This window comes from Megalops cyprinoides, chromosome 11 (genome assembly GCF_013368585.1).
Source record: "Megalops cyprinoides isolate fMegCyp1 chromosome 11, fMegCyp1.pri, whole genome shotgun sequence".
In the NCBI taxonomy this organism is placed as follows: domain Eukaryota; kingdom Metazoa; phylum Chordata; class Actinopteri; order Elopiformes; family Megalopidae; genus Megalops; species Megalops cyprinoides.
The window spans coordinates 18559899-18579156 of NC_050593.1; the positions used below are offsets into that span (position 1 = coordinate 18559899).

The 19258-nt window shown below is 40.6% G+C and overlaps 2 protein-coding genes across 2 annotated transcripts; both read right to left on the reverse strand.

The window, feature by feature from the left end:
- Positions 1-1897: 1897 nt before the first annotated feature.
- On the reverse strand, positions 1898-8816 carry LOC118785898 (vascular endothelial growth factor D-like). Its single transcript, XM_036540845.1, has 6 exons — positions 8727-8816; positions 6551-6773; positions 5497-5687; positions 4594-4721; positions 3487-3602; positions 1898-1953 (listed from the first exon to the last, which is right to left on the reverse strand). Exons 1-6 carry the CDS (start codon positions 8814-8816, stop codon positions 1898-1900), a joined length of 804 nt encoding a protein of 267 aa, XP_036396738.1.
- Positions 8817-12280: 3464 nt separating this feature from the next.
- On the reverse strand, positions 12281-18793 carry zgc:113276 (uncharacterized protein LOC553748 homolog). The gene is made up of 10 exons (XM_036541261.1): positions 18659-18793; positions 17996-18172; positions 17657-17829; positions 16909-17124; positions 15962-16270; positions 15345-15470; positions 14513-14752; positions 13778-13939; positions 13316-13405; positions 12281-12893 (listed from the first exon to the last, which is right to left on the reverse strand). The coding sequence occupies exons 1-10, from the start codon at positions 18687-18689 to the stop codon at positions 12714-12716; spliced, it is 1704 nt and encodes a 567-aa protein (XP_036397154.1). The 5' UTR covers positions 18690-18793; the 3' UTR covers positions 12281-12713.
- Positions 18794-19258: the final 465 nt, after the last annotated feature.

Genomic DNA, 19258 nt, shown 5'->3' on the forward strand with positions numbered 1-19258 from the left:
GTGCATTCATAAGGACATTTTTTTTTTAAAAATTGTTGTATAGCCTACAAAATGTAACGGTTTTCGGGGCTGTTGAATTTTGTAGATAACGGAAATTCATTAAAAAATATTAATGTATATTTTTGTCAAAATCCCTTTGGTGTAGTAAGAACAACATTGAGTGTCTTTAAAATACTCCTGGCTTAAGACTTCTATTTCATATGGATGGGAAGCTTTTGCGTTTTGCGTATAATAAAAAATCCTTAAAAATATACATGCTTCTTTTTCAAAATCCATTAGCCGTAGTATCAGCCATATTGTGTTTTTTTGAAATACACCTATTAAGAATGAACTTCGGATGAATATTATCCATAATATGCCCAATATTATATATATTATAAAAGTGCTGCTCTTAATTTGGAGGTTCTGTAGAAGTAAATGACAAACGTTCTTCCAGTCTGACTGGTCATAATACAAAATGATACGAAATAAAGTCCTTCATTGTTGTACAAAACCCGGACAACACTCCCAGTGACCTAACTTTCACTGCAAGTTCCTTCTTGCGTTGACACTGATATTCAGATTAACTTCCTCAACCCAGAGGAAGCCCATTGGTGAGCAATTCCGTAGACTCCTCCTTACCATACTGAATGGCTTCGCTTAAGTTTCGTTTCTTGGTTGTGCATTGTGATGAGGATGAAATGAGAGTATTTGTCTCCTTCATTTGTATCATAATCACTCACAGAGAGTAAAGTGAGAGTCTTTGAGTGAAGGTATGACTTAGCCTAAATGTTGTCGTGCACCTTTTATCCCCACTTTACATCGGCAAAGTGGACTCCCACATACTTTTGTGTGGGATACAAATTTCATTGTTAGACAAGACGACAAACTTTTTATCTAAAATTTGGTGTAGATGTGGGTGTCCTTGGGTGAATCAGAGAAAGACAAAGTTTCCACTCATCCCCTTCCGCAGCATTTCGGTTACCTGAAACTTGGAAGTCAGAATGCCTTTCTATGGGATTGACGGGCATTTACTTACACTAATTGCAGGTGACGTGCACGAGCATCTAACGTCAGAACAGTTGAATTCATCACATGAGTGAAATCGGGTGTTTACGCGTGTTTCATGAATCCGACCTGAATTTTTCCTTAGAACTTTTCCCGAGAGCAAAACACATTCTTTTCTACGAACATTTTCATGGATGAGGCTCGTTTTTTTTCTTAAGGATTTATAAAAGCACATTGTTTCACCATTAAACCTTACCGTTCAACGTACAAGTCAACATAAATAATCAATCCGTTAATTTAACGCCTGTGTCAGCTTCTCGAATGAACATGAGGTTTCCTCTGTCTTACCCACTAGGAGCCAGCCAAGTGGCAATGGCCTGCCATCCAGCTAGAACCTTTCCTAATAATTTAACTTCCCCACAAGGATCCAAATGTTTATTCAGTTTACTCTTTACTGATTCCCCCTGCTTGTTATTACAGCTGGTTTTCCATTGGCATGCAGATTTACGTCTCAATTATATAATCGCAATATGTCAGTGTAGAGGTTAATAGTTAACCAACATATGGAACTGGATGACTGCAATTTGTATGCATGATATGATATCTTAGTTTGTCTCCAGTGTGTATGGCTTTTTTTTCCCTCCAGTTTGTCTAAAGACCAAATTGTATATATTTTCTATTTTATAATTTTTTTATATTATATTTTATATTTTTTATATTTTATATTTTCAATATATTTTCTGCTCAGCTTAATTCAAGTCTTGAGAACATTTAAGGATATTTTGACATGCCTCTGTCCACAGAACAGTAGAATGTGTAGTTCTCATTGCTCCTGATACAGCAATTACACAGATGTAACTGCCTCTTCTTTCATTTCTATATTGTTCAAACTGTAAATGCAGCGCCCACTCTAGAACTGCGCAGCGCTCCTTCTAGACACTTTCTTCTGTACAAGAACAATTCCGACTGTTCAATCGTACATCACAACCACATAATACGCAAATTATAACAGAATTAATCTTTATACTCACCACTCCTCAACGTCACACGTGTCTTTGGAGTGCCTTGAAAATACATCTAATGGTTTTATGAAACGATATTACTTCAAACAGGTAACAAAGAACAGTAACTGCTAGTAAATGGAATGTTATCAAAATGATACGAAATGGACTGCTTCATTATTTTTCAATATCCAGACAACGCTCCCAATAACCTAACTTTGACTGCGAGTTCTTTCTTATGTTAACTTTCTATAAATGACATTCAGATTAACTTCCTCAACCCAGGCACTGCTAAGCAATTTCATAGACTCCTCCTTACCGTAGTGAATGGCTTTGCTTAAGTTTCGATATGGATGAAATGAAAGTAATTATGTCCTTCATTTGTATCGTAATCACTTTACATAATGGACCACATTTCATTGTTCATGCGCCGGACCTGATGGTGACAGACCACCATCAGGTACAAGTAACTTTCATTAGTCTCACTTCTTATTCTTGACAGTTTGTACATGCTGTGGCATTTTCACAGTAAATACAGAACATGGAACAATAAATAAAACAGCTGACAAAAATTAAACAAGTTTTCTCATCTAAATTACAATAATTACACAGAATAAGAAATGATAAATAATAATAATGAAAAAAAAACATTTTAAAAGATACAGTACATGCTTGTTCCATGCTCACAAGAGAGTGATAATCACTGACTCTACAGCAAAATCAACAATGTTAAAATATGAAATACATGGTACATGGTCATTTTAATTTTAAAGAATGGTTAACAATCATATGAACTGTTATATATATTTACAGTATACTGTATAAAAATAAATTAAGGGTATTTCTCTGCATCCGAGTTCTCTGCTAAGCCTTGCAGAATGTCTGTGTAATTTATGGTATTGTCATTTTCAGCGGATGAAATCAGAATATGAAACAAACACTTTTTCAATTAAACAAAATTAAAGTGATACAGAAGTATTAAAATAGTATGTTACTTGTACTTTACTTGTATTTTACTTGTCCTAATTCCCAGAAATTTGAATTAACTATGGACTAGTAAATAGTACATACATTTTGTGGCAACATGAAAATTAGTGAATAATGGTGTTCCTTAAAGTAGCTAACTGATTTCAGGAAAGCATCTACATGCAAGAGCCTTTGTTGAAATGTTGGCCTTTTGTGGGACACATATATTTTAAATGACACTGAGAGGTTTTGTTACATTTTTATAGATGCAGTCACACTGATCAAGATCAATCTCACAGTTGGGCATCTTCAAATGTGATGAAAATTCTGAAAGAAAAAGAAATGGAGAAAAAACGGCCTCGTGTCACATTTGACTGTAATGAAAACAGGACGGATGATTATATGCATTATCCTGAGTCTTACATTCACTTAAAATACTACAGTGCTTCTTGTGACTTTATTTTAGTTTAGTGTATCAGGCTGCATTGAGAGGAACTGACTAGATAATTGTTAAATGGAATGTGAGACACACCCCTTTTCCTAGAAGGGTACGGGATGCACTGATCTTCTGTGCAGTCCCAGATCAGTCCCCTGGGACACAGACTGCGGGTGTTCTTTGGATCCAAAGTCTGCAGCAGAGATGAACACCTGCAATACAACAAACCTAGACTGAAAACCTGACTGGGAAGGTTCCCATTTGCACAAAAGCAACCTGCAAATATCCACAAGATCATGAATTGCAGTTTATCTCAAACAATTAACATTTGGGTTATAGTGGGAATATTTTGCATTCTCAGATTCCAGATTCTAGATGCAGTCATGGTGACACACTGATACTTTATTTCTCTGTGTGTTGCTTTGTCTGTGTTGTTAGCTTGCTACTGTAGCATACTGTAGCTAATGCTATGTCAATAGCATTGTACACCACACTTTACAGTTAATCTCCTCTACTCACATGTCCAGACAAATAGGGCAGTATTTCAGCATGAGAACAAGGGATTTAAATCACCATGGTCATAATTTAATTGACAGTCTGGGGTATTGGTTGCACTGGCAACTCCCTGCCTAACTGGTTTCATAATTAAGCTGCCATTGAGCAGTGCACTGTTTGGTCGATGTTTTTGGAGTCATTTGAAGTGAAGTTGACTTCCTGATACATCAGTGAGGAAAAGAAGACGTTTCTGCCCAATACAATGTTTGGACCTGGTTTTCCTTGTCCAATCACGACCTGGTGGGAGGTTACTTGGTTAATCCTGTCACCTTGCCACAGGAGGTCAAAGCCAGATTTTACTGTATGTAATAGTATTTACTCTAAATTGCCCATCTGTGATAATGTTTGTTTTTTATTGATTCAAGAGGAATCCCTCATCCTTCCTGAGACATAATCATGAGACAAACTAAATCATCCTCCTATTTCTCGTCAGTGATATGTTTGTTATGGCACTAATGGACACAGCTAGGAGTCCTGTGTACCAATTAAATTAATACAACTGCCATGTCAATCCCTTGTTCTCATTCTGAAATGCTGTTCTATTTCTCTGGGTGTGGGAGTGTAGGAAATGCCATTTTGGAGGGACGGTGTTGTCCAGAACCAATGGTATCTATTTGGACTTTCTCTAACCTTACCTATTTGACCTACCCATTAAATCGGCTTGGGTGGACATGCCGACGAATTACAGCTGGCTCCATACATTCACACTCTGTGTGATTGGCCACCTTTATCAGAACTGGATGTGTCTGCTTGTTAATGGATACCACTGTGAAGAGCTGTGGAGAGACAGAAAATGTTACAAAAAGGATTTCAAAACAATCCAATATTTTTAAAAAAGAATGTATTACTAGTAAACTAGTGCTAGTACCCCTAATTTAACCAGGCTTCATATTTGTCAACTTCTATTTATGAGTTGAGATGTTACCTTTACTTGTTATGTTACAATATTTTAGTTCTGCAGTCCCTGAAATTAATATAAAATGTTTAAATGAAAATGGAGCATTTGCTTAAAATTTGTAAGTACAGATTACCATACAGTAGACTGAAATCTTGGCTTCAGTCCCACTGGGGATATACATAAGATGCATCTTTATGATGTTCTGAAAAAACTACTGCTTGAATGCAAAAATTACAGTTAAGCTCAACATTTGAGATTAGATTCTAGATCTTAGCTTCAAACTTTCTCTGAGAAAGTCTGACATAAGATTCTACTAAAATCAATTAGAACATAAAAAAAATGAATACAAAAAAGCACATAGGACATAACCAAATACTTGTGGTGATAAGCTTTAGAAAAACACAGTGACAAAGGGCCACTAGAATGGTCTAAACTATATTTATTGTTTGAATGATGATTTTAAGTAAATATTTTTTCTATTTGAAAGCACGTCTTTTGCATGCATATGCGTGTTTATGTATCCATGTATGTGTCCACATTTTTTATGAAATTATTTAACTAGTAACAGTGCGCCAACATTTACAAACTGCAAATGTTTGACTGCTTGAATCAACATAACCACTGAAGGAAGCAGATTAAGAAAGAATGCTCACTGTCTTATCAACATAGGTAGTACTTGTGTTTCTGCATGTGACGCCCTCCCTGTTGCAGCATCCACCACACCTAAAGACAGAGACACAGGGCGGCTTGAAGAACATGTCCGGACTGCTGCCCAGCTCATTGGCAACGTCCACACACGTCTCCCTCGGCATGCAGCGGGTCTTCTGCCACTCATTGTCAATGGCTGCCAACCACACAGTGCATACCATGAATTTACACACACACAAATAGAGAGGATGAACAAAAGATGCAGTGTAACAATGTAAGAGGTGAGCAACAATGCATGTCAAACAATGCATGTCAATATAAAATTCAATGTACCAATGTTTGGATGTTAAGTGGAAACTTATATCTGAAACTTTTATCTTTCATTAATCTTGAAAGGACACTGCCTGCAGGTAATGTGTGGCATATAAGTGAACTGCATGCCGATGTTGCGATCGGTAAAAACTGTTTTGTCACTATCAAGATATAAGTTTTATTCTGAATTTCTTAGCAGATGCTTTTAATGCCACTTTTAGACAACAGCTGTCTTTTCACTGTGGCAATTCAGTGAAGTCCCATCTGCAGTAGCAGAACAGCAATGCCAACTTCACTACCCCTCACCAAATTAAACCTTTTTCAGCATTTCAATACTCACATTGGGATCATTACACTGTATTTTGCCAATTGCTGCACTGAAAAAAATCTAATACAATTAGGATTCAATTACAGAGGAAGGTGTGTCACTAGGTATTGCCAAGGGCAGGGAAAGGGACATAATGATATAGAACAAGCACAGAAACATGCCAGGATCAGAGGGTGACCAAATATGACATCAGTCATAAGATGTAAAGTGAAAGGTATAGTTAGGAATGAGGTGACACCACAAGATGACAATGATAAAGAAGAGGAAAAACATAACCAGGATGTGAGGGAAAGAGTGAAATAACAGCAGCAAAAACAGTAAAAACTAAAATGGTACAAAGCCATTCCATTATGGGATCAGAAACAGATGACAAAACAGTATGTGACAGGAAGAGTGCTTCATGGACGACCCATACCCACCTTGGAGAATTTCATCAGTAATGGGAGTGGCAGTGCCACGGGTGGTCCGTTGGGAGCTGGAAGAAGAGGGGCCGTTCTGCTCAGGGTTCAAGGGCTGCTCCAGGTGCTTCAGTTTGAGCCGACACCTCCACAGCTTCCAATCCGGGAAGTTTATAAGCCTAAGGAGCTCCTCTAGGCTGGAAGCTGACTGCAGGTCCCCCTCCCACTTCTCCTGGTTCCCTGTCTGGAGTGAGAGGAAACATGGGTTTTCAAACTTAAGCACCTTTCACTGGTTTTCAAAGAAGCTTTAATAAAAGAATTAAAATGCAAAAAAAGAAAAGTAAGACTCTTAATACCTCATCAGTCAGCCCGATTTTGCTGGTAGTGTAGCAAAGTGGTTAAGGAGCAGGACTCGTAACTGAAAGGTTGCCACGTTGTCGGTTCGATTCCCCACGGGGGCACTGCTGCTGTGCCCTTGGGCAAGATACTTAACTCACAATTGCCTCAGTAAATATTCAGTTGTATAAATGGATAACTTTATAAAACCTGTAAATGATGTCTGCTTAATCCCAATAATGTCTGCTAAATGGCAATAATGATCTGATTGCACACACAGCTTTTTTCTATAGCCTCTAGCTGTTTCCCTTCACTCCACAAGAGGGTGCTACTTTCCCATAAACCATAAATTTCCTTTTTGCCAAGTCATCTTGGCACATAAATATCCAGCGTTATATTTCAAACTCAATATATAATGCCAAGTGATATAATCCCTACCATGATAAACTCTAACAGATAAAACTAGGCTTTTTCCCATTTCACTTATTTCTAGAAATGTTCAGTGCTTTATGTAAATGCTTGGAAATTGTCACTCGATTGGGAAATAAATTAATTATGAAAGAGGTCCTCATATTTTTTCACAGGACAGAATTACTTTTGAAAATGAAACTGAAAAAAATCCAGAGGAGAAATACATCCTTTTTATAAGCAATATATGGGGCATATTTAAAATAAACCACACTGATGACATAGCAATGTTTCACTGCCAGCTCATCCAACTGGGAATGCATTTGAGAGAAGATATGTATAGGAATATACAGGCCATTTTATTTTCTGATATCATCCAGGGTGTCTTCTACAGTCAATGAAGGCATTTAGTCTGAATACAATATGTCAAGAGTATCACAGCATTCCCTGTCTCCACCCTCCACCCTCCAACTACATTTCTCAAATGCAAGATGATTTAGTCCAGTCTTGGACAAAGAAGGTTTGATGATACTGTAAAACACCATGGGGTCTGATGCCAAACTGCTTGGAACAGCAGTGCTTTGTTATATTTAAGCAGCCCCTGATAACTTGCAGCTGTCGATGGAAGACATTCATCTGACAACAGACCTTTATAAACTAAAATCATGTTCATAAGTGTTTATGCATGCACCAAATTGCTGACATTAGCCCAGGGTGAGCTGGCCACAGCCTCGGGCAGTTGGTCTCCAGGAGGACTCAACACCTTAATGGCACGGGTCAAGGGTCATGGGCCAGGAAGCATGATGGTAACTTTGCAAAACATCTATGCTGCGGTTTGGTGCACAATATTCATAGTTGTGCATACTGTAACACAGCTGCACCATAAACATGTCCAAACATGTGCAATGATTCACTGCAGATGAGAAGTATAGAGGGGTGGGGAAACCAGCATCAATGACATCTCCTTTCAATTTCAAAATGTAGTGCCTCTCCAAAACGGAGCAAAAGCATGACTTTGTGCATTGGGTTTGACAGCATCCCAATATAAGCTCTCCTAAAACACATTACACCATAGTTTAAAATAGTTGCTTTCACCTGTGGACCACAAGATCACCATAGCCATGGGTGTAAGAATGAACTTTGGAAGCCCAATTCCAGTTATCATCTCCAGGAGAGCTCTGGCCACTGATGGCACATTTAATCATGCCCAAACAGATGCGGATACAGATAGATACAGAAGCTTGCCCCGTGGAGACATAATAATTGAGATGGAACAGATTGACACAACACATACAAATGCATTCTGTGTCTTCCTCTGTCATTTAAGGTAAGTTTTTTTTTTTTTTTTGTTAAAGCAAACTACTTAACCAAACGAGGAAATAGCATCACTGGTCTCATCATCCACCAGTGTTAGTTACGGCGATGAGACCGGACACGTGTAAAGATCACTCACTCCCTGGGCGCTGTGGTCCTCCTGCGACAGCGACATTCTCCCAAAGGACATCACCAGCAGATGCAGGATGATACCAGAATGTGTCTTCATCGTGCCTTTTCTCGGCAGACAGTGTCCGGTGTCCGGGTCAGATGGAGAGGCAGTGAATTAATTCAGACTAGCAGCGAGGTTAACAGTGTTTATAAATTCGCGCAGTCAACAGTCTCACCCTAGTAACTTAGAAAATGACTCAAGAAAATTACGCGAAAAAAGTAACCAGGAAATCCCCGAGATGACGGCGGTTCAGGTGATGCAATTTTCCAATTAGCAGTGTTACCTCTCGAAATTATTCTTGGCACTAAGAGAGGGCAAACGATTGTAAGCGCCCCACGCACGTCGAGACTCAAGTAACGTCGCAAGGTGTATAGCAATTTAAAGGTGACACGAATACAGCGTGCAAAAGCTACCCCGGTTTTCCTTATCCGTTCTGGGATGTTGTTCCATGCATGTCTGTCCACCGTTATGTAAATCCACCTTCATTATATTTCCAGGCGCAGATTGTAGTCCATTTGGCGTGGAGAATGTTGTGTCACCTGACAATATTGACATGAAACAATGAGGATTTTTAGAATTTGTATTGTCCAGAGCCTAGTCAATAGTCTTCCATGAATCAATTCAATTGATGAATTCAATTAATTTACATTTGTATTTTTACTTTTCTAACTTTCAATGCATTGATCTGCACTCTGAATATGAGTCCATGTATAACTTGCTAAGTGATGTAAGATGTGGTTATTCTGACAGACTACACTGAGGTGAACTTGTCCAATTCTTTTTCTCTTCTGTGTATCTATATGTAAAAATCCTTAAGCATTAGGCAGGGGGGAAATAGTGTAGCCATTAGAAATTAGAAACATTAGAAGTAGGTTTGTTTCAAAGCAGCCATCTGTTAATGCAGATTTGGCATTAAAGCCATAGATTTTATTATGGCAATTTCACAGCAGCCTGTTGGATAAAACATGTTCAAATTTTTTGATTTCCTTCCCACAAAGGCAATCATTGTCTTAATGTGGAGATTACATTTTTGGTATACACGTGATTTCATATTAATAGGGTGCCTGTGTATGCAAACACACTTTAAGACTCATGTTTACCTTCTAGCTGTAACAAAGCCTCAAACCATAGATGTCCTCTCCCCTAGGCCACTTTGGAAAAGTCTTGTTGAACTGAACCAGATAGCTGCTTGTTGAACTCAATGCCTGAAATGCATTCTGTTCTGAAGCACTGCAACTATCATTTCTTGTGTTGTTGGGTATGGATTTTTATAACATTTCACAATGATCATCACAATGATTGATCCCAAATATGATTTATTGGTTCACAGAACAGAAGTTGACTTTTGTCTAAAATTGTGACAGTACAGAATAATCCAAATGTTTAATACCGATCTGATTAAACATGAATGGGCTTTCTAGGCTTTTTAGCAACATTTAATTTTATAACATTCACATACTGAACGTGTCAATGGCACCTACAAGGCACAATTGTAAAGGCTTAGTATGTCTAGCAGGAGTCTTTACGTGGATTTTCTGACAGAACTAGCCAAAGCACTTTTAAAATTCAGCAAATATGAAGCAGATAAATGGGCCTTTTATGAGCATTATGAGCACCTTTTATGGTACAATTAACTTTAATTTGTCATTCCCATGTGAAAATCCATACTAAAATGAAACCTCTGATTGTGCCAGTGATCACTGCCCTAGAATGATGATAGCACCTAAACCCCTACAGGCGTGCCCATTAACATTCTCACAACATTTCTACCAGTGGCGTTGTTAGATCCGACCATTCGGGGTTATAGCCCCGAATATTTTAAGCCTAGCCCTGAATAATTTTTGCCCTGAAAAAGTAGGTGTTTATAGCAAAACAACAGACAGACTGCGTAACAGAGTGGAACTTGACTTGCAGCGTCTGAAGGTGTGATAATATTTATTTATTATACAGGTAGATATAACCTCCCCAACCTGCCAATGTCAGTTTGCCCCAGGCAAACTTGATTTAGCCCCTGATCTTTTCAATAGCTAGAAATACCCCTGATTTCTACTGCATTTACATTATCCTGTTGCCATTCCTTTGTGGACATGTCAGTGCTCCCGCCCCCTAGCTGTTGTGTTTTTGTTTTTCCCTGTCTATGTGCTTTTGTTTTCCTTGTGTTCTAGCCCTGCCCCGCTCTCCGCCCTGTCTCCGCCCACCCGATCATCCCCTCCTGCCTGCTTACACACCTGCTTCCCTTCATCTCATCAGCCCAGCCCTATATCTACCCTGCTTGTCTCTGTCTTATTGCCAGTTTGTTCCTGTGTGTTTTTACCGGTCTTGAGCCTGCTGTGGTTTCTGCCTGATCGCTGTTCCCTGAATTGACCCTGCCTGTGGTTCGACCTTGCTCCGGCCTGCTGCCCTGCCTTGTTCACCTGATCTACCTGGCTACCTGGTTTGACCCTGCCTGTCCCCGGCTTTGATTCCTGACTGCATTCGGACTGCCCGCCTGGTCTCTACCCTGCATATTTTGTGGTTATGATTCTGTCCTGTGTCCTTAATAAAGCCACTTTATTCTGGAATCTGGAGCTCTCGTGGTCCGTGCCTGAGTCCTTGCCTGTGTCCTGACAGGATAGCAGAAAACTGTATGGTGGCTCCATCCCTTGGCACTCAACTGCAGTGGTCCCTAACTTTTTTGCTGCTTTCTAGTGGAAACAAAAATACCACAGGATTGTCTTTGGAGTACAGGGTCCAAGATTTATTAATCTTCCATGATCTTGTTTAAGAGAATGCTGGTAGAGGGGTTTCAGATACAATTCCCTTTATTCAACAGCATCAAAACCCTAGCTTTGAGAATCATAGCCTGTGTTTGAAAGTGTAACAATCATTTTGAATGCACAACTATTGCTGAGATGTCATTACAAATTATAAATCCAGATGTCATGTTGGATTATAAATCATTACAGATTATAAATCTATATTACAGATTACAAATCAATCAGTATTGTGGTGGCTGGCCAGGCAGAGAAAGAGTGTGGTTAAAATGCTGCCAACTGCTGGCCACATGGACAATTTACTTGCTCCCTGGGAAGGAAATGGCAACCAGCCAAGGCCAATTGATCAATCAGCCCATCATAACAGAAGCTGTCTGGCTGCACTTAGAGAGGGAGAGAAAGAAGTTTTGCTAATTTCTGTGGTGATGCCTGTGAGGTTGTGAACTGTTTGGTTTGGTTTGGCTTAAACCCTTAAAATGGGACTTATATTTGAATGTTTATTTGTGTGTTTTCTTTTTTTGTTCTGGTGTTTTTTGAGATTGAACTTTAATTTGTGAACAGAATAAAACTTATTGCAATTGTTAGCAATATGATGGCTTTTTCATTCAGTCCCAAAAATCACACTACAATGCTATGTAGCTAAGAATAGACAAGTATTCTAAACTCTTAACTGTTGCTTTGAAGTGAGAATTAAACAATCTTGATATTTAAGCATCAAACAATGAGCCAATTATTGAGCTAGATTGCAGTACCACAAAGCACTGTTGTTGGTAAATAAAACAGTAACTTGCTAACTTTTAAATTTTATTTAAAAATGACTGGACCTTGGTCTCACATTTGATCTATTCTGTGACATTCTATTTTTCATTGAAATGAAGGAGGTAATTACTTTTTGAATTAATCACAGTCTTACGCCACTCTTGAAATGGGGTGACGTATGTCAAACGAGGGACATTTGAGGGCTACTCCCATTTCATCTGGCAACAATATGGTTGAATGACAATCAAAATGATTGCATAAAAAGTAAAAAAATGACAGAAAACTAAGAACCAAAAACACAGTATAATAATTAGCTGTGTCCTTTAGCTACAGGAGGAATATTTTAAGTTTGTGGGGAAAAGGGGAAAACATGGAATCTATAGTACTGTAGGTCACCCAGTTTCAGTCTTCAGCCCCAATGCCAGGAGTTATTGTCATGTGATCACAGCCACATAAGTCCATGCATCTGCTGTATGTACTCTTCAGTCTGTGTGCACTCTGATCCATGTCTGCCTGCCGCTGCCTGGCCCTCTCCAGCCTTTCTGTGCTGACTCAGGATTTCCTTGGAGATGCGCATGCTTGCTGCCTGGCCCCCAGCAAGGTTCACTGCATGAGGCCCAATCTGTTACCATGACAATGAAGCAGGCTTGATGATGAAGTAGGTCCCCAACCATGACCACTCAACCACCCTGTGCATAATTCCCTCTAAGTGACATCTCATTTGATCTTTGCTATACGCTTAAAATCCTTATAAAAAGACTTACTTTTGTAATGAACGCAGACAAAGGTCTTGAGCAAAAGCTTACATAATATGTTTGTGTGTATCTCTATATGCATATATATAAGTAGAGTATAAGTAGAATCCTACAAATTCTATGAACGTATTTTCATGTGCCAGTAAAAGAACCATTAGTGAATCAACCAGGGTGGCTCATAGGCTCGTATCTTTGTTTCTTGGGCAGGAAACAACTTGATGTACGACATCGTTTCCTGGATGGAACAGAAGTCTATGAGAAGACCTTCTCCCCTAATTCTCCCAGATACCTGAAGTGCGGCATACTGTCCCATCAGGTAAAGGGGGCACCCAGGAGCCCACTGTAGGTTCTCTGATATACATGGCCAGCCATCCAGCACCTGCCACCAGAGCAATAGAGTAATCAGCAAGCCCAATAAAGACTGGAGTCAACTTTTCACTCTGTAAACAACTTTCCTCACTGCCTATTTTAAAATAATATTTAATCCAAAATATAAATACAAATTAGATGCCAAATATTTTTCTCTGGCATTGGATTTTTTTTCTTTTACAGAAAGTTGGAAAAATTTGATGAAAAAACACCAAAAGAAATTAAATCTCATATTTTCATTTAAAAATTATGTTTTACTTTTTGCAAAGCACATGAAAGTGTGTTAAAAATATATTTTTTAAAATCATATCTCCTGGCATTGCTCAAGCATGACAGGTGGGTATGGGTTTACTGGGTACATTTAAAAGTGAGAAAAGTTTACCTGAATTGGGAACTCTTTGATGACATCAGAAAGCAGGGGGTCTTGGTTCACATCTAGCTTGCAGCCTGTGGCCAACCAGATTCTGTCTCCAGTCCAGCTCTCCTCAGAGCTCAGAGACACCTTCCAGGCCTGGGTCCTGTAGCACCACTTGGCTTCAGAGACCTTTCCACAAAAGACTTGTTTAGTCATGAGAAGCAAACGTGTATCCATATTTACCTGACTCGGATGGATCATGTTTTCTGGTTGTCGTTTCTCACCTTAAGGGATTTGAAAATACCAAAATACAAAATCAATGAATGCATAAATAAAAAATAAATATACAAATAAATGTATTTATGTTCATTTTTGCAATTTAAGTAGGCAATCAGGTTTGGGTTGGAGCATGTTTCCACTTTCTTTGTTTAAGTGACCAGATGTCTGCCTAAATTTTAACAGAAGTCCCAAATTCATATGCTCCGTCAAGAAAAATATTTTCATAATATTGACCTTTCCAAAGTCAATGTTCTACCCTACCCCTTTGAGTTGAATATTAGAGTAAGTATACAGTATGCAGTGTGCCTGTGAGCATTAGGGTATGTATATAGTACACAGTGTGCCCGTGAGCATTAGGGTATGTATATAGTACACAGTGTGCCCGTGAGCATTAGGGTATGTATATAGTACACAGTGTGCCTGTGAGCATTAGGCTATGTGTGCTGTATGCCTTGTGGTTGTGGTAGAGCGATTTCAGTGCACCTGGCAGTAGGTTTTCACCGCCAGCTGGCCGCTGTGGATGAAGGGCAGTAGCTGCGCGTAGGCTTCCGGCGTGACGGCCCCGCCCTTCCTGGCCTGCCGGATCATGGCCAGGCGCCGCGGCAGGCTCCTCTCACCGTAGAACCGCCGGAGGTAGGCCAGCCCGTCCATCTGCATGCCGTGCTCCACGTGTGAGTAGCGGCCCACCAAGCTCTCCACGTCGCCCACATCAAACTGCTTCAGCTGCGCGGTGCAATGAAATACAGAAGGGAGGGGAAATGGCAAATCTCCCAGCAGAGTCATGCTAGTACATTCCCTTTGTCCCTTTGTTGACTTTTGAGATTCAGCCCAGCTGTGGCTTTGGGAGCTTCAGTGGCTTCCATACATCCCACTTGTGCATCATGACATGAAATAATGATAAATTTCATTTTTCCCGACAGAGTAACGTATCCTGGTCCTGTAATGGACCCGTTGGTGAAAGTGAAAGCATTAATCAGTCCAATGTGTGTTAGGGTTAGAATCATTTTGTTGTGGAAAAAATGTTTTCTAAAGCAGTGGGTGAGTGCAATGTTTGATTACTTAAGGGTAATTATGTTCTGCTTGGAATTGTGAGTCAGTGCCTAAGGTTGTTCATTGAAGATTTTGTAAAAAAAGGAATGCATACTGCATGCCAAAGCTTAGGGAAACTGATGCTGTATGTACTCTGCCTCAAGTCACTGAACTGAGTTAGCTCCTCCATTTCCATCTGCTCTTTATAAAAGGTAGATACTATTCCAAGATCATGAGAGCAGAATCTAGCTCCACCAAATCTAACTGAAGGATTCACCGCACACACCTGTAAATGCTTGCGCATTACCCAGGTCACATGACTGGCCCCTTGCTGTAGTGCAATGGAGATGATGTGAGCACTAGTCAGGCCTCCTCCAACCACCATTAACTCCTCTCCTGAATGGCAAACGGCCTGTGGAACTGGAAGGACACATATACACGTGCACACATACACACACACACTCATTCCTCCAAAACTGCACACATTCTTTTGTTCCTTTACAGTGTATTTGGTTTTACAAGGTGTCCAGCTACCAACAATCACAAGTCATTGGTCATGAAATGACCAATTACAATTACTCAACCGTGTACACAACCATGACCAAAACTGTACACATTCTTTTGTTCCTTTACAGTGTATTTGGTTTTAAAAGGTGTCCAGCTACCAACAATCACAAGTCATTGGTCATGAAATGACCAATTACAATTACTCAACCATGTACACAGCCATGACCATGAACAGCAACTTCTGCGGCCTTCTCTATGTTGTTACCAATTGATGCTGTTTCTACACAGCATCAATTGGTAACAATAAACATATCATAAACATTTTGTTGGCGGGTACACATATTTTCTTTTTCACCACCCCGGTGTGCCTGATGTACCTTGTGATTGTGGCCTAGCTTCCTGTTGCAGAGTTCCTTCTTCCTGTTGTGAGGAGAGAGGCTGCTGATGCATTAGCCGCACAGTGTGCTGCAGCCGTTCCTCGGGGTAGCTCTCCGTGATGGCCCCCACCCAGGAGGGGATGTTGGCCATCTGGGCCCGAGTGGGGCCAGTTGCCATGACAACCCTCCTGGCTTCGAGGGTCTCCCCGCCCTGCAGCAGCACCCTGAAGTACAGCGCTTCCTTCTTCTTGTCATGGGCCACCGTGACAGGGACGATCCTGTCCACTGTGCCCATCGTCAGCACATTGTCCAGGCCGTATCTGTGGACCTGTTCACAGCACAGCCAAACGAATTTCCAAAGTTAATGTCATCAAGTGAAATGCTGCTAATTGATTGTAAGGTGGTTTAATGATTTACTTTTTAAAAGATTTGAACTTTTCTGTTTTGCTTGAGTCCCTTATACTTAATGTGTGTGCATGTGCAATACCGATTCCTCTGGAGACTATATTCTTGTATGGGAAGTGTCAGTATGTCTCTTTCATGTATAAGGGAATATGAGATTCTGACTTGAGGCCAATTAGAATTATCATAGTAAAATAAATGGAAAATAAAACAACATCGCTAAAACTGTACTAGTTTATTTGAAATGGCATCAGTCATTAGTACTGATTAGTAAGCAGGGTAATACAGATACAAAAAATGACAAGAAATGCAGCAATCCTCTTGAATAGCAATGCACATTCAAAAAGAGATTACTTGACACAGCATTACCACACCAGAGCACCTCCCACAAACAAGGTACCCCATACATGTCACCTGAGGTTAGTGAAGGTGAGGTGTAATTTCCGGACCAGGGGGCCTGCGGTGTTATTCTCAATGCCACTCTGGGATTAGTCACACACCAGGCCGCCCTCAGGACTGCAGGGCTCGGCACAGTGTGGGCCCCCCGGCAGGCGGCACGCCGACCTGCTCCTGGAAGAAGTCCACACTGAGCTGGGTGCCGGGCAGGCTGAAGTACATGCTCGCCTGCAGCCGGCTGCTGGTGCTCAGCCGCCGCCTGTCCCGCTTGCCCAGGCGGTTGTCGTTGAAGTAGGCGTTCTCGTCCAGGATGCAGATGCGCTCGGGGAGGCAGTGCAGCTCAGCGGTGCGCCCGTGCTTCACCACAAAGTCCTGGAGGGATTTCTGCGCCACGGTGCAAGAGCGCAGAGCGAGCAATTAGGTATTGGGGAGCCAAGTAATGCTGATGTTGAGTTACAGATTAACACTCACGTCAGTCGAAGCACAAGAGCACACAATCATCAGCAATTCAATACTAGGCATTTAAGGAATAATGATGCTGAGTTACAGATTAACACTAGTGTGAGTCATACACAATTGTGAACGATTCATGGGCAAGTGGATGTAAGTGTTTTCTGCATGGTGTCGTGCTTTGAAGGAGTGCACCAAGTTGGTTTTTGCATTATCTGACTCAGGTTTGTCTTGTGGAATTGTTGCTGCAGGTAAGCGACTTAGCCACCCCACTTTAGAGACGGAGATTGAGTTCTGTGTTTGAAACCTAGCTATTGTTTTATTGTCTTTTATTTTATGGTCCTTCCCCTTGATTGTAAACATTGTACCATCAAAAAAACATGCTGGAGTTAAATGGGTTATTTGTTTTGAGAAGTTCATTTCACCTTATAAACCACTTTCCTTAGCCTTGCACATGCCACATTACCTTGTTTAATGGGTCTGTGTGCACCAGCGTGTGCGAGCGGAGATGGGGGATGTTGAGGGCTTTGAACTGACTCTCCCACAGCACGGTCCACTCCCCGTAAGAGTCTACAACCCTGAAGTTCAGTGGAGGACAGAGGGAGAGATCTGAAGCTGCTTCCTCCTCTGCTTCCTGCCCTGTTCATAAGAAAGGGGAAGCCTGTCTGTTACAAAAAGACATATTTACATTCAACGGCAGACTATTGTGAAACTACAAGACATATATACGTCAAATGGAAGAGATGCTTTGTTTGCCTGAAATAAACTGAAGCAATAAATGATTTCTCGGACAGCAGTGACGCACTGGCAGATGAAGTCCTCTTCTTCCTCAATCGACCACACTTTGACTTGTTCTGGCTAAGCTGGATCCCATCCAGGATGTCTGTGCTGGGTTGTGTGGAAGGACCGTCAGGGTGGGATAGCAGGGTGGCTAGAGTCAGAGCATGAGGACCTCCCCCGATAATCAGCACATCCAGCATTGCTGCCTGGTCACATGCGAGTATGGAATACAACCAACAGAGGGCAGCAGAGAGTAATATGAAATTCATAAATACTTAATATAAGCAGCAGAGGGCAACAGAGAGCAGGATAGAAAAAACAAACAAACAAAATGAAACATGCACTTCCCCATTGCTGTCCCTACAGTCCCTCATTCAGTTCATCAAATCCTTTCAGTAACATGTCTGCAATCTTTTACCTTCTAGCAGTTACTAAAAAGTTTAATCACGCTTTGCTTTTTGGCCCTCAGCCTTGAATGGTTTATTATTTTGTCATCCCTGTGTCTGTTATCGTCAGAGTCCCAGTGCATGGGGAAATATGCAAATATGCAAATACTGCCTGACACTGACGCTTTGGTTTCTCAGAATCACACACACAGATGTGTTCTCTGCCTTCATCTGCTCACTTTATATCTAAGGTGCAAAACTAGCATTCAGAAATCTGTCAGAGACCAACATAAGCACTGTACCTGAATTACAGGGAAGCAAAGCAGATTTCATTCAGAGAAGAAGAGAGAGTTGCAGGAGGAATAATGAAGAAAACAGGTGCGTTCAGTAAGCTGAATATTTCAGGCTGAACCATGTAGAGACTGTTTCCAGACTAAAGTAACTAGCATGGCATACTGGAAACACAATCTGCCCTGCTGGTGTCTATAGATACCACCTACTCCTATTGGCTATCAGCAGAAAGAGAGCGCACACTTAAAATAGAACCATCAAAGAACAGCTGAGCCTGAATTTAGCTTCACTTCAACAACACAAACAGTGAGCAAATGTGACTGATAAAAGTCAGCAAACCTGTAGCCCTTTCGTGTGCAGTACCTGCTCGACCTTGTACACATTTCCCAAGGAAGGACATTATCATTAGATTTTTTTTTTTCAGACCAAGTGAAATAGACAGGCCCAAAGACTTAGGTCAGACATAATAGAAGAAGGCTGCATGTGCAGGCAGTCAAAAAGCTGTACGTCAATGGGCCTGGGTTTTATGCAAATACTCTTTTTTGACACCAACAGAAAGACACAATGGTCCCCTTGTGAATTACGAGTTTATTATTAAACATAAAAACAAA